The 15997-nt window shown below is 34.7% G+C and overlaps 1 protein-coding gene across 3 annotated transcripts in view; it reads left to right on the top strand.

The window, feature by feature from the left end:
- Positions 1-219: 219 nt before the first annotated feature.
- Positions 220-15997, top strand: part of LOC143235237 (equilibrative nucleobase transporter 1-like) — a 78988-nt gene continuing 63210 nt past the window's right edge. For all 3 annotated transcript variants that reach the window (XM_076473202.1, XM_076473200.1, XM_076473199.1), the window contains exon 1: positions 220-829. In XM_076473202.1, coding sequence (XP_076329317.1) covers positions 542-829 — 288 coding nt within the window. In that variant the 5' untranslated portion in view covers positions 220-541. The remainder of the gene's footprint in view (positions 830-15997) is intronic.

Genomic DNA, 15997 nt, shown 5'->3' with positions numbered 1-15997 from the left:
ATTATTCGTACTTCTCCAAGTATGTACATATATATATATATATATGTGTGTGTACCAGCATAGTTATAGCTGCGTATCTAAAGTAGGCCAGCTATTTACGTTAAGAGCCCTTGATTAAGATAAAAGGAAATAAACGAGGCTTTCGATACACACACATGTATATAATATATGCGTCACAAACCTTCCAAGTGTTTGGAAAACTGCTCACAACGAAAGAAACGATAGTAACCAAAAGGATAGCGACAGTTAGTACGTGACCACGCGATCACTGACGCGTAGCCTCTAAGAAGTGTGTTTAAAACTAGGTTAATACTGAGTGCTGTAACTTTAGTATTTGCTATTTATCGATTGATATCTTGAAATGATTTCACATCAAACACCGAAGCATAAGACATCACGTTTTTACGGCTAGTGTTAACTCCTTATGTTTTCTATAAACTGACCATTTAAAATGTTTAATTTTAGTCAAAGAAAATTTGGAATGATTTTCGTTTGAATAATTATATTTATTATTGATGCGAAAATTTTCAATATTTATAAAATGATGGTTACATGGAAAAAAGTGGTCATACTTTTTTGTGGGCTGTTTGAAACGTTAATATTTAGTGGTAATGTTTTAGGATGGACTGCTTTATCTTATATGTTGAAGAAAGAAGGCGTCTATTTAGAAGTATGCTCATCGGAAACTAGTTCAGATGACGTCTTTTTGGACAAGAAAATCGAAGTGACAAGCAGTTCTCAAGTTGTGGACCATGTTTCTAGTAAGAACCTCAATTTTAACCAAACACAAGGTCAGGAGGGTTCCACAATCAATGTGACATACCCTGAGGTAAGTCCAACGTTAGTGTTATTGTAGTGGATATAATCAATACTCATGATAATATTTTGAATTTATAGCAACACGTAATTTATCGTGACTTGCAGAGGGAGAATTATGGGTGTATTTTAATTATATTTCAATATAACTTTACAATTAAAATATCAAATAAATATTAAACTTAACTATGAAAGTGCAGTTATTTTCATTTAATATACAGGGACTTTTAGAACAGTATTTGAGTATTAATTGAAATCAACGGTTTCGGATAGAATGGTAAATGTAAGTACACAATAAAACTTAGTGTGGATAATCGGAAGAAAAAAAATGAACTTAATTGCTATGATATAATGCTTAGGATCACAATTTCTCTTGAAATATATAATGTAACGGATTTACCGTTCTACGTTTATTTTAATCCATACATTTATTTTTATGCATGTGGTGTATATTATTGGATATGTCCTACACAAGTCCCTCCTATTCTCCAAAATTGTAAAAGATTCTCGAGAGCAAGATTCAACAATATTTGTTTTACGAAAACGCCATCGTATTTTCAAGCATTGTTGAACCTTCGAGAGTCTCGCCTTAAACTATGTGAAACGACGCGCCAAGAGACAGATTATTTTTGTATTGTCAGCTATACCCACTATACCATAAGTCTCAGAAGCTATAATTGTGTTTAACACTTATTAATCGAAAAGCTACAGAATTTGACCAGGAACGTTTATAGATTCTGAACATTACACACTGTTAAACTTCAATGAGTTAACATCAGACGTTAGTATTTCTGTGAAATACTGAATATCGTTACTAAAAAATCGTGTTAGAGGATAGATGGAAGGCAGTTATTCAACACAACTCACTGTAAACTCTTGCCTTACTTAATAGTGCAGACTGGCAATATTTTTATAGTGCATTTATTATACCTACGTATGGAGCATATGTTTGCAGCATTGGACACACTAATAACTAGTTCACGCTTGGGCCACTTAAATTTACATACTGCTAAACGCTTGAATATTAGTATAATTAAAAATGTTCCCCGAATAAAGATAAAAGAACCAAAGAAGCAATCGAAACATAGGCCTAGCAAATTGAAAATACAAAACTTAAAACACATTTAAACCTCCAGCGCAGTTGGAGCCATTCTACTAATATATAAATCACTAGCTTTCTTCATAAACAGCAAACCTGATTAAGAACTCACAATCTTAGAACCAATAAAGGAGGTAGGAAAAGCACCTAGACAAGTAACCTAGGCCATGTATTTAATATGATCTAAGATTACATAAATGTTTGGTAAATTTTGCCAATCTGCTAAAATAAAAAGTAAGCGTAAAGCTCGTTCAGTTACAGTTCCAAATTCCAAGATATAATTTTGACATCTATAACTGGTAAATACTTTACAAATACACCATTGATAATGAACTTAATTATAATTATTATATACACCACTTATGTCATTTTGTTATTCACTAGCAATTTGATCAGTCAGTTGTAGTATTATCTTCATTTCATACACTAACAATCAATATTTTAATATGTTGAGTAACTGCCTCTTCATTACTCTTTTAAATTCACAATTGTCTCTACAATGACACTTTGGATGGGTGTATTTAAAGGCTTAAAATATCTTAGACTGTAATGTATCTTTAGATGCCTAAAATACTCGGCATTTTAACTTATCTCTAACGGCCTGAAATGCCTCACTGCATTAAACATCAGTAACATGGGATGAAAATTAAAATGGTTTCAAGCCTTGTTGGTAATGATAAAAATACATTTGTTCGTTAATAAAAACAATCGGGATTACCAATGTTTCTTTGTGCCAACAGGATGTAGTACTAGAATCTATACATTAATTCTTTCTGTGTACAACTGAAACAGAGCTCCACTGTTGCTTATCACCTGGTTGCTGAAACGTAGACATTCAATACACTATCGGAAAGAAAATATATATTTGATGCTTCCGAGTAGCATTCATAATGTTAATGGAAAAGCCTATGTGTGGTTAGTCCTGACGTACGTAAGACTTTTACATTGTTTTATACTTACATGTAAATAAGCTGATTCATACTGTTAATGATTCTAATGTGAAAATTATGCAATTATGACCTACGTTGCCTCATTTATGCTTATAAAAAAAGTCTAGATCTGAATATTGGGTACACACCCAAGAAATATGTTATGGATGTGTATTTTTGTATTTTGTGCAAAGCTACTCGAGGGCTATCTGCGCTAGACGTCCCTAATTTAGCATTGTAAGGCTAAAGGGAAGGCAACTAGTCGTCACCACCCACCGCCAACTCTAGGCTACTCTTTACCAACGAATAGTGGGATTGACCGTCACATCATAATGCTCTGACGGCTGAAACGGCGAGCATCTTTGGTGCGACGGGGATTCGAACCCGCGACCCTCAAGTTACGACTCGAACGCTTTAACCCACCTGGCCATGTCAGGTCATGTGTTATGATATCAAAAGTCAATTTTGTCAGTTTGGAATGTGTTTTGTGTAAGATTTTGTTTTGGATAAAGACAGTAGCTCATACATTAATGAGAAGTATAAGTTTCTATAACAGACATTATTTAAAATAACAAAAAAATAGAAAGTTACGGAAATGAAGGATGAAGGAACATCCACTGAAAATTCAGAATTCACAGACTTGGTGTTACATTGTATCTCCACATTTCTCACAAAAAACATCACATTGTAGATATTCAGAAGTGACTTGCTTAAGAAATTTCTGTTAGATAGGCATAGCATTCCTGGTTTATAGGAATGGCGATACAAAAATGAGGTGGCCCGACATGGCAAGGTGGTTAAGGTGCTCGACTCGTAATCTGAGGGTCGCAGGTTCAAATCCGCATTGCATCAAACGTGCTCGCCCTCTCAGCCGTGGGGGGTGTTATAATGTGACGGTCAATTCCACTATTTGTTGGTAAAAGAGTGGCCCAAGAATTGGCGGGGGGGGGTGATGACCAAAAATGAGGCACTCCAACATTAGTGGTTCAAGGATGAAATATTATGTGAAAAAAAATGGAGAAGGGAAGAGAACGAAATTCTAGTGAATATATTAAATAATACATATTTAATTCGTTCAGGCCTCCTAGTGGTACAGCGGTGTGTTTGCGGACTTATAAAGCTACAAACCAGGTTTCGATAAGCCTGATGGATTTGGTTTGTTTTGAATTTCGCGCAAAGCGACATGAGAACTATCTGCGTTACCCGTCCCTAATTTAACAGTGTGAGACCAGAGGGAAGGCAGCTAGTCATCACCACACACCGCCAACTCTTGGGCTACTCTTTTACCAACGAATAGTGAGATTGACCGTAACATTATAACGCTCCCACGGCTGAAAGTGTGAGCATGTTTGGTGTGTGACGCGTGATAGGCAGAGCACAGATAGCCCATTGTGTAGCTTTGTGTTTAGGTACAAATAAACAGACTGTAGCCCTTGAGTTGAATTAAATATTAACTCTAAATTTAAGTTAAACATAAACATGTATTTATTGTTGCTATACATTTCACCACACCTGGGATAAATAGGATAATGAATCAAATCAATATAGCTAAAAAATCCACAATTCATTAACAACATTCCACAAGACTGATGTTAAACATTCAACATACATAAATACCATATGATAAGTTATAATACTTTTATCCATAAAAACTCTTAAAGTGAAACAAATTAAAGACGCCTTCTAAACCTAGTGCTTGCTTCACATCATAATATGACATAACTTGGGAAAACATACAATATAATATAGCTAATTCATTACAAAGTCTTATCTCAATGGTCCTAGCTTCAATGACAAGCATACATTTGTTCTTGACTCTATCATATGAACAACAATTTTTCCTCAGGTATCTCTTACTTCAGCTCCATTAAAGATGTGACAAAAAATCACTGCCAAAAATGTCAGAGTGGCAAGAGGAACTTGAAAATTTGGAAACAAGTCACGAGCTGCAGAGATAGAGGGCACTTTGTGTTAATTTCAAGCTAATTTGGTTTATTATTTACTTTTATTGTAAGTCTTTGTATAACCTTCTTCACTCTACCTAAACATTGCTGCTGAAGAACTAGGTAGGTAAACCTCTAGTGCTCACCTGTCACTCACGATTGCATTTCAAATTAGATTAAATTCTGGTCATGACACTAAAAATCATAGTAATAACTAAAATAATAAAAGTAATAAAAAATTATAGTAGTGTAATAATAACTACAAGTCAAAGGAATATTGGAATACCAATATCAATTTCTGTATGACAAGAGGTTTCAGCGATTGGTGGGTTGAATATCATGTAAAAACAAGCAAAAAATAGATAGAGACATAAATTCAACAAATACAGTCAGTTATATTTATTTGAAAATAATATTAAACTAAAGTGCAATGAACTATTGGTCATCTTATTTACCAGTCAGATGTTTCCATTGCTGGACCTCGAGTTGGTCTTACTGTGTCTTAAAGCTGGAAAAAGTAATTTCAATTTGAAAGATGTTGTCTTGATGTCATAAACAAATGCAACAGGAATCACCTAACACAGAAACTGTCACACATTTAACATAGACAACAGGTTACCAACATCACCTAACACAGAAACTGTCACACATTTAACATAGACAACAGGTTACCAACATCACCTAACACAGAAACTGTCACACATTTAACATAGACAACAGGTTACCAACATCACCTAACACAGAAACTGTCACACATTTAACACAGACAACAGGTTACCAACATCACCTAACACAGAAACTGTCACACATTTAACATAGACAACAGGTTACCAACATCACCTAACACAGAAACTGTCACACATTTAACATAGACAACAGTTACCAACATCATCTAACACAGAAACTGTCACACATTTAACATAGACAACAGGTTACCAACATCACCTAACACAGAAACTGTCACACATTTAACATAGACAACAGGTTACCAACATCACCTAACACAGAAACTGTCACACATTTAACATAGACTTTAGAACCTTCAGATTGAGTTTTGTATGATCAGTATTAGACTTGCTTCCAACTCTTAGCATAAATATCAGAAAATTTAATACAGTCTCTGGTTGTATTATATCATTATATGAAACAGTGTGATGGTCGTTGCCGGTGAAAATGTATACACAACCATGCCTGTAGACCAAGGTATTGTTATTCTTGTACCTTATAAGAAACACGTAGAATAAGAAAAAAGTTCTACAGCAGTTTATAGAATATCATACAATAAATTTAACGGGACAATTAATTTACAGCTAGTACAGAGTGTGAGAGAGTAAACAGTGGGTACAAGGCCTACGATATTTACAATTTTATTATAATTATCTAATCCGGAGATCAATAAGGTAGCCACGTGTCTGAGAAGCATGTGTACTTCCCTTAAATGTATAGACCAAATATACTTTGCATTACTACCAAACAATTCTTAAAAGTCATGCCTGTCATGATGCCATGGAATATACTATCGATCGCTGATTCACAATGGTTTCACAAGCAATCAGAAAGTGAAAAAGGTCCTTATGAATACTTTTTGCTATCGTATCCCTAGCTTCAGCACACAAACGTTGACAAAGATATTCATTTGGAATCACACAAGGCTAATTTCCCAGAAAATATTTGCAGATGGTAAGAATATAGCTGTCTCTGTAATTAAAGGTGCAGATATTACATACAGAAGAGCGGAAAGCATGTTTTTCAATACAGAATGTGTCCACAAACATAGGCCATTCATGGTGCTCATAATGGCTAGAAATACAACTTCATTTTCACAGGATTTTACTTCACTGTTGGTCAAATAGATGTTGCCTCTTGTTAAAAATTACAATGTCATCAAACATAATACAAATCATGAAACATCTTTAAAGGGAGATTTATTTTTTGTTGTTTGTAGTTTCATAACAGTATACAGCGGTAAGTCTATGAATTTACTACGCTAAAATGAGGGTTTCGATTCCCCTCGATGGACTCAGAAGATAGCCCGATGTGGCTCTGCTATAAGAAAAAACACACAAACACACATAATAGTATTCTTGTAAATTATGGGCTTCAAAATTGCAATACGAGATTACCTCTACAAGATGCAAAACTACTATCCAGCAGAAGTAAAAGAACATATTCTAGGATGGGGATAAATGGGTTGTATAGTCTGTAAATAGATTTAAGGAAAATGGTGAGCCTTGGATAACGTCAAACTAAACATGTTAAGTAGAGTTGATAAAGGAATTGTTTTTGCACTGTGTTTTTTTTTAATTTTGCGCAAAACTACACGAGGGCTATCTGCGCTACCCGTCCCTAACTTAGCGGTGTAAGACTAGAAGGAAGGCAGCTAGTCATAACCACCTACCTCCAACTCTTGGGCTACTCTTTTACCAATGAATATTGAAATTGACCATCACATTATAACGCCTCCACGGCTGAAAGGACGAGCATGTTTGGTGTGACGGGGATTTGAACCCGCGACCCTCGGATTACGGGTCGAGCGCCTTTACATGCAGGGCCTTTTTGCATTGTGCATTCTGGTCAAGACACATAGGATTATTCATCGAAACAAATAAGTTTAAAATTTGTCTTCATGATATCACTGTTGGTACTTATTGGGTCAAAGCAAGGCAATGTCATATTTTTCACAAATGTCTCTCAGACACAAGCAGTTCCACCCTGTTACATCGAGAACGTAACAATAACTGGAAACAAGAAATATTGAGCTCTAGTCACGGCAAGTTGCATTAGGTGTACACTTCCTTTAGATATTTTATGACACAGGATCAGTTATTGACCCTATGTGATGTTAATATAGTTAGTACCACTCAGAAACAAGAACAGTAGAATGTCGAGCACGTAGCGCATCTGTTTAACGATGTCTAGTCTTCTAACTTTTTCTGAACACATATAGAATATTAGATGTGATCTAGGTGACTAAATGACAGTGTTGTAGATTCACTGGAGAACTGATCAGATCCCATGAAGCTAAGGCCCCCGCTAGTACAGCGATATGTCTCTAGATTTACAACGCTGAAACCAGGGGTTCGATTCCTCTCGGTGGGCTCAGCAGATAGCCCGATGTGGCTTTGCTATAAGAAAAACACACACACACATATGAAGCAAAAATTTGGTTCATGTGAATATCATGTAATGAAAGCAACATATGTTGGTACTTTGCTCTCTTCGTACGTCACACAAATCGCTTTAATGACAATTGATTATGTATAGCCTTCACTTCCTATTATATTTATATGTATATTCTCTACCTTGTTTAAAATATTTTTCTGTAACTATTTGAGAAATAATGAGATATGTTCTGATCAGTACGTAGGTCCGTATAACTTAGTGATTACTATCTTGGAACTGTTCCTGTCAATAGTTGCGCAAATTTCATTCAGTTCTTATTTGTGAACTTTTCAGGCTTTTATTAACAAGCACCTTTCACTTCATTACTGCATTCCTTTTACCACGTATTCTAACGAGTGAACAGAATAGCACACACACTTTTCTCTCTATCAAAATTATGTTTTTCTTTACATCTTAGATGAAAAATATTTTGTGATGTGAAATTAACGTAAAATTCAGAGTAAAATGCTAACATAACAAAATGTAATAAAATATGTTTTAACCTCGATGATAGTCTTTACACAAATATGAAATTATAACTTTTGATGTATCATACTGAAAATGAGTTTTGTGAAACATTTCGGGATACGATTTTAATTACTTCTGTTCTTAATGTTGTAAAGCAGTATTAGACTTAAGCCATCTTTATGTGTGCATATCTCTTCAATTGAAATTCATCACACTTTTCATTTCTTCTTGTTTTGTTTAAGAAATTTAACCTAAAATATTTTCATTTGTTTTTTTGAATTTCACACAAAGCTACACGAGGGTTATCTGCGCTAGCTGTCCCTAATTTACCAGTGTAAGACTAGATGGAAGGCAGCTAGTCATCACCACCTACCGCCAACTCTTGGGCTACTTTTTACCAACGAATTGACTGTCACATTATAATCCCTCTTCCGCTGAAAGGGTGATCATATTTGATGTGAGGAGGATTTGAACCCCGACACGGCTCTCATATTACAAATTGAGCAATCTAACCCTATGGTCACGCCGGGCCTTAAAATATGTAGCCTGGCATCATATTTCATATTTAAACGTGATATAATGGAGGTGAATGAAAATTTCGCTAATTATCTCATGCATTATCGAAATATTTTCATAAAACCATGGTTTACCAATATGATACTAAACGCACACACATATATTAAGTGTCTTAAAGTGGGCATACATTTTGCAATACAGCTATCAATATCACGTGCGAAATAAATTTGTAAAGTTAGCTTAAATATCTACTTAAACGTGATCAGTAAAATACTTCAATAATTCCAGCTAAACAGCAGAGTATACAACCTTGGGCTGATAAGTAACGTGTTTGAAAATGACACTGACACACATTACAATATAATATAGCGAAACCGGTCTAAAGAAGGTTGAAATAACAGTGTTTAAGAATTACATTTAAAAGTACCTCATTATTTAAGTTTTACTTGAAAAACGAGGCATCAGGAGAATGTAAATCGTTTTAATGAAAAAGTTACATTTGTTTGTAAATCTATTTGAAATGGTTGAAAATGTCGCAATGTACATCACATATCAGACTTTCAAAACCAGGTTTCTAATTGATTTAAATCAAGGAAATATACTGGTACCATAAGTGCAGTAAATTAGGTCATCTTATAAAACGCAGAGTATTGGATAGTGACCTGATAAAAGAACTGCAAAAAAGTTGTATTGTACCTAAATAGTTTTCGCTCAAACAAAAAGTAGAGATAAAATCAACTTATATATTAGAAGTGACTTTTTTTTTCACCGATTACAACTAATGAAGTAATTTTGTTGATAATATAGTACTGGTAACAAACCAACCAGAATGAGATTTGACAAATGACACCAAGTAAATATTTCTTTACAGTTTTGGTATACTTCTCATACGTTAACAGTATACGAGTGTGTTCTATTAATCTATCAGTGTCATGCCATCTAAGAAGGTTACAAAGAACTGTTGAGTTGGCCGTGTACCTTGTTAGTTCACCACTTGTGCCGTATCGTCTTCAATATAAACCTATCACAGTTGTGTAGGTTAATGGTACGATTTATAACACACATTGTTAAAGAGTGTCACTAGTACATTCATATACTACCAAGCAATAAAACTGTCCCAGTGGAAGCACGAGAGAATCTGTATTAATATTTCCCGAATTAGCACATCCTTTGTCTGGGCCCGGCATGGCCAAGCGTAATCTGAGGGTCGTGGGTTCGAATCCCCGTCGCACCAAACATGCTCGCCCTTTCAGCCGTGGGGGCGTTATTATATGACGGTCAATCCCACTATTCGTTGGTAAAAGAGTAGCCCAAGAGTTGGCGGTGGGTGGTGATGACTAGCTGACTTCCCTCTAGTCTTACACTGCTAAATTAGGGACGACTAGCACAGATAGCCCTGGAGTAGCTTTGTGCGAAATTAAAAAAAACAAAAACTTTACGTCTAGTAATGAACACATTAATTACTGTTTTTCACTCTCCTGACCGCTACCAAATCTCTAACGAGTTGAACAAGCAACATCAGGAAACAGGTCCTGTAAACTTACTTCACGAAGCCCATTGTTATCATTGTTTTACAACATACGAGCAATCCTGTCACAATCTAGAAATTCACGGTAAGTGAATTAGTGATTACTAATATTCCTGTGTACAGATGGCAGATATCACTAGTGTAGTTAATCTTTAATGACTTTGTCCTTGTTTACAGATAGTTACAACAGTATATATGCTATCTGTACACTGAAACAAAGTCATGAAAGATTAATCATGCAACAATATACTTTCTATGTGTACACACGAACAAAGTCAGGAAATGTTAACTATGGAACATCTGTTTCAGTGTACAGATAGCATATATACTGTTGTATAGTTAATCTTTCATGGCTTTCTTGATGACGAGAAACTTAGTTGGAATAAAAATGTATCTCAGAATGGCTGGTATGGGTATTAACAATTTCACTAATAAGGAGAGAAAAACATTTCGACCTTCCTAGGTCATCTTCATGACTTTATTCTTGTGTATAGATAACAGATATACTGTTGCATAGTTAATTTTTCATGACTTTGTTTCTTTGTACAGAAAGAAGATATACTGTTGTATAGTTTATCTTTCATGACTTTGTTCCATTCTAAAGGTAGCAGATATATTATGAATTACTTCCTGTGTTCAAATAACACGTATACTGTTCGTAGTTAATCTTTTGTGACTTTGTTCCTTTATACAGACAGTAAATATATTGTAGTGTAGTTTATATTTCATGACTTTATTCCTGTGTACAGATAGGAAATATACTGTTTTATACTTTATCTTTCATGACTTTGTTCTTGTGTTCAGATAGCAGATATATTATTGCATAGTTAATTTTCCATGACTTTGTTCCTCTGTACAAATATCAGATGTACTGTTACATAGTTAACCTTTTTTGACTTTGTTCATTTGTACAGATAGTAGATATACTGTTGTATAGTGAAACTTACAAAACTATGTTCTTGTGTACAGATAGCAGATATACTGAGATATAGTTAATCTTTCATGACTTTGCTCCTGTGTACAAATAGCAGGTATACTATTGGATAGTTAATCTTTGATTATTTTGTTCCTGTTTAGAGATAGCAGATATCTCTTCTATAGTTAATCTTTGATAATTTACTTCCAGTGTACAGATTGAAGATGTACTGTTGCACAGTTAATCTTTCACTGTATTATTTTGTAATAACCACTCGCACTACTATAAAATACTTGGTTATCTGTTAGTTTGTGACTAGAATAAAAAATGACATCATGTGATGGGTGTGTAACGCTGCAATTCGTAGTGTTTTAAGGTAAGGAAAACATACTCATGCCATGGATCATGAAAAGAATTATACACAGAATGATATATGAACTTGGAAAGCAAGAAGTAAAAATATTTGTTTCTATAAATATTGATTTTTTGGCACGAAACAATACACTTGAGGGACGGTACAGAAGTAAAGCTGGTGTTCTAAGCTTTATTAAATGTTCTTCCTTTTAATAGCTCTCCAGTTGCTAAGTGGTATGAAAAAAGACTTATATGCGAAACATTAGGTTTCGATACCCGTAATTGGCACAGTAAAGACAGCCTATTGTATAGCTCTGTGTTTAACAACAAGCTGATAAATCGTTTTTAAGATTTTAACGTATTTTAATCACGTTATACGTAATATTTACTATATCATAAAATACTCTAATCGCCAGAAACTACCAATTTTTATATATTATTTTTTTGTTCTTTTGAGAATTAGTGATTTGCGTTAAATGTTTACGTTTCTTTATTTATTTGAGCAATAAGAGAATGTTAGAATATATTGATTTTCTGTCTCCAAAATTCGTTGACTACTAAAGAGGAGTATCTAAATTCTTAATTTTGACCGTGAGACGGACAGGTATACAGAATAATGCACGTAACAGCTGTACGTTAGTCCGAATTCTAAATATTACTCGTGTAGAGAAATAATTCTTGCAGATACAGTTACTTCTGTTTTGTGTTGATACTCTATAAATGCCGTTAAGGGATGAAAATATCAGTTATTTCTTATAGAGCATAAAATATAGTTATTGAATAGTCAACATGTTGGGCATAAATAACTTCAGGTATGTACTGAACTTTCAATTTGTGTGTTGTAAAAATGTTATACTTATAACATCAGCGCAGCTGCTTATGGTATCTAGTGTTTTATATATTGCATAGATTTGATGAAAGATGAGCATTTTTGGGTTTAACCGAAACCATATTGCTTTGTCCGATTTTGTAAAGTGGATTCTTTATACTGGGCGTTTGTGACCTGTTAGTGATCAGTTTCAACAGTAAACAGACAGAAACACAGTCCACTTGCTCCAAACTAATATACTATGACAATAAACGTATAAACAAATGTTTGTTATCGTGTGTTTTTTTCTTATAGCAAAGCCACAAAGAGCTATCTGCTCAGCCCAGCGAGGGAATCGAACCCCTGATTTTAGCGTTGAAATACGGAGATATACCGCTGTACTAGCGGCGTGCTGTTGGTTATCACAGTTCAATTCAGAGTCTCTTGTTTTCGTCAAACGATATACAGACTGTTTCAATGACTTCAGAATACAGTTGAAAATACTGTTTATTCTTCTCTGCTATGTTATTACAATACAATCTGTGATAATTTTACTTTAAAATTGCCACTTTATGCTCTTTATTACTAAACTCACAATCACGTAGTCTAAACCTAAATAATAACTTTTCGACATGTATTTATATCCTGACGGAAGTCTAGAACTTTTCATGCAATACTGGATATTCTGATGCAATGATATGCAATTAAAACAACAACAACAATTTTGAAAGTTCTCGTAACTTGACGCTACAATATAACAATTGAAAGTGCACGCTGCACCATGTATCATTCGTAAACAATTACGTAAACAAAGTTGCAATAAACTCTCGCTTCTAAAAATAACTAAATATGACACCTACGCTGCCTGAACTCTCATAATTATAACTGGCTTTAAACTTAAGCTGAAACAGTTGTGCGTATCCAACGGCTACGTGTGGTTTTGAGCACGAGCAATCTTCGCTGTGTCATGGGAATGAAAATAGAAAGTGACTAGTATAAAAGCGCACAAAAGTGACGGGAGACTATGTTGAAATATGAAGGACAATTATAAAACTTAACCGCATCTCCAAGATGTACCTAATATACACATAGTGCATCAATTTCAAAGCAATTTTTAATCGCTATACTTTCAGTAAAACTATGCAAAAAAGAACGAAATGTTATCGTGATAAAAAGTACATGTGAACTTTGAAACAGTCTTAAATAGTATTCTTAAACTTTTTAACTGTATTCTAGGTCAGGATGTAGAAAACATAGTGCGGACATTTCGACACACAGATAGGCATGGCATTGCCAGGAGGTTAAGACTTTCGCCTCATAACCTGAGATTTGCAGGTTCGAATCTCCGTCACACCAAAAATGCTCGCCTTTTCAACCGTGGGGACGTTATAAACTTAGATAAGTTCCACTATTCGATGGTAACAGAGTAGTCAAACAGCTGGTGATAGGTGATGATGACTAGCTACCTTCCCTCTAGTCTCACGCTTTTAAAGTGGGATGGCTAGTGCAAATTGCCCTCATGTAGCTTTGCTTAAAATTCAAAATAAACAAACATCGACACAAATTTCAATTTTTTTTCGACTGTATAATAGATAAAAGATATTTGGTACAAATAAACGTTTATTTTTGTTTTTAGGCAAAGTGGATAATACATGTGTTGAAATACCAAAATAATATTTAGTAATTAACGCTTATTTACTATTTGAAACTTTTCAAATACCTTCACAAATGTCGCGGGTTCGAATCCTCGTCGCACTAAACATGCTTGCCCTTTCAACCGTGGGGGCGTTATAATGTGACGGTCAATCCCACTATTCGTTGGGAAAAGAGTAGCCCAATAGTTGGTGGTGGGTGGTGATGACTAGTTGCCTTCCCTTTAGTCTTACGCTGCTAAATTAGAGATGACTAACATAGATAGCTCTTGTGTAGCTATGCGCAAAATTAAAACAAAACAAACAAACTTTTTAATTGTACAAAGGATAAATTATTTTTGGTAGTAATAAACGTTTATCTTTTATGTTTTAAGGCCGACTAGATAATATGTGTTAAAATACGAAACGAAAATTTATTAACTAACATTTATTTACCGCTTAATACTTATAAACACTGATTCTATAACGTTAGTAATAGTAGACCTGTTGGTAGTCTTAAGTTAATATTTGTTTGTTTTGGAATTTCGCACAAAGCTACTCGAGGGCTACTAGAGGGAAGGCCACCGCCAACTCTTGGGCTACTCTTTTATCAACGAATAGTGGGATTGACCGTCACATTATACGCCCCCGCGGCTGGGAGGGCGAGCATGTTTAGCGCGTCGCGGGCGCGAACCTGCGACCCTCGGATTACGAGTTGCACGCCTTACGCGCTTGGCCATGCCAGGCCCCCTTAAGTTAATAAATAAACGTAATATAAGGCTTACCTCAAAAACTACTTCGTAAATTTTATTTTGTTTTGGCTACAACTCAGTATTATAAAATTTCCGAATTAAGCTATTTTGCTGTTACATCACCGAGGCTGTCAAAAATTAAGAGTGAAAAACAGACCTTTCTAACAAGTCAACATGAATATTGAGCATTCAATGTACACCTCATAGTTGGCCTAGGAACAATTAGCTTATAGTTTTGTTGTTATAAGCAACGTTGCGTATTGTTGTACATTACCAACAAGAGGAACATGAAAGCGTTCTCGACAGAATAAGAGTTAATTATAGTTAATGTTTGAGGATTTAAAATTTAGGTGTTCTCCAATTAATTTAATTTTATACAAGGAAGGAGCTAAAAATTATACTAATTTGAAAAAGTATTTGTTACATGAGTAAGAGCCTGGCTCGCGAGGTTACACAGTGTACGATATATATGTATGTACTTGACCTTCGACACTTATTACTGAATAAAATGAAGCGCCTATTATGAAATTGATTGAAGTAATGTAAGAATATTTTTTGCCGTCCAAATACAATTACTGGTATATGACGAACAAGTTAAAAACTATGTAGGGTTCAGCATGGTCATGTGGTTAAGGCACTCGATTCGTAATCCGAGGGTCGCTGGTTTAAATCCCCGTCACACCAAACATGCTCGCCCTTTCAGCCGTGGGGGCGTTATAATGTGACGTTCAATCCAACTATTCGTTGGATTGAAAAAAGTTTGTGCTTAAGCTATGAATACCTATACACAATATTATAATTAATCTATATAGAAGAATATAAAAACAATATTTACTTCAAATTGGAACTCCCTTTAAATTATTCTGTTTACGGGCGTAAACTTACTGTTATTGTTTGGTAAAATTATGAAGAGTAAAAAATAATTAATTTAAGTCAGCTTATTTAAAAAAAAGCTTGAAATAAGAAGCACCTCTCAAGATATCAGATACGTAGTGTCATACGGTTTGTTTGTTTGAATTTCGCGGAAAGTTAAGCGAGGGCTACCTGCGCGTTAGCCATCCCTAATTTAGTAGTG

The sequence above is a fragment of the Tachypleus tridentatus genome, chromosome 12 (assembly GCF_004210375.1).
Source record: "Tachypleus tridentatus isolate NWPU-2018 chromosome 12, ASM421037v1, whole genome shotgun sequence".
NCBI lineage: Eukaryota > Metazoa > Arthropoda > Merostomata > Xiphosura > Limulidae > Tachypleus > Tachypleus tridentatus.
The sequence above is the reverse complement of the archived record's forward strand: the minus strand, read 5'-3'. Positions and strand labels throughout refer to the sequence as shown.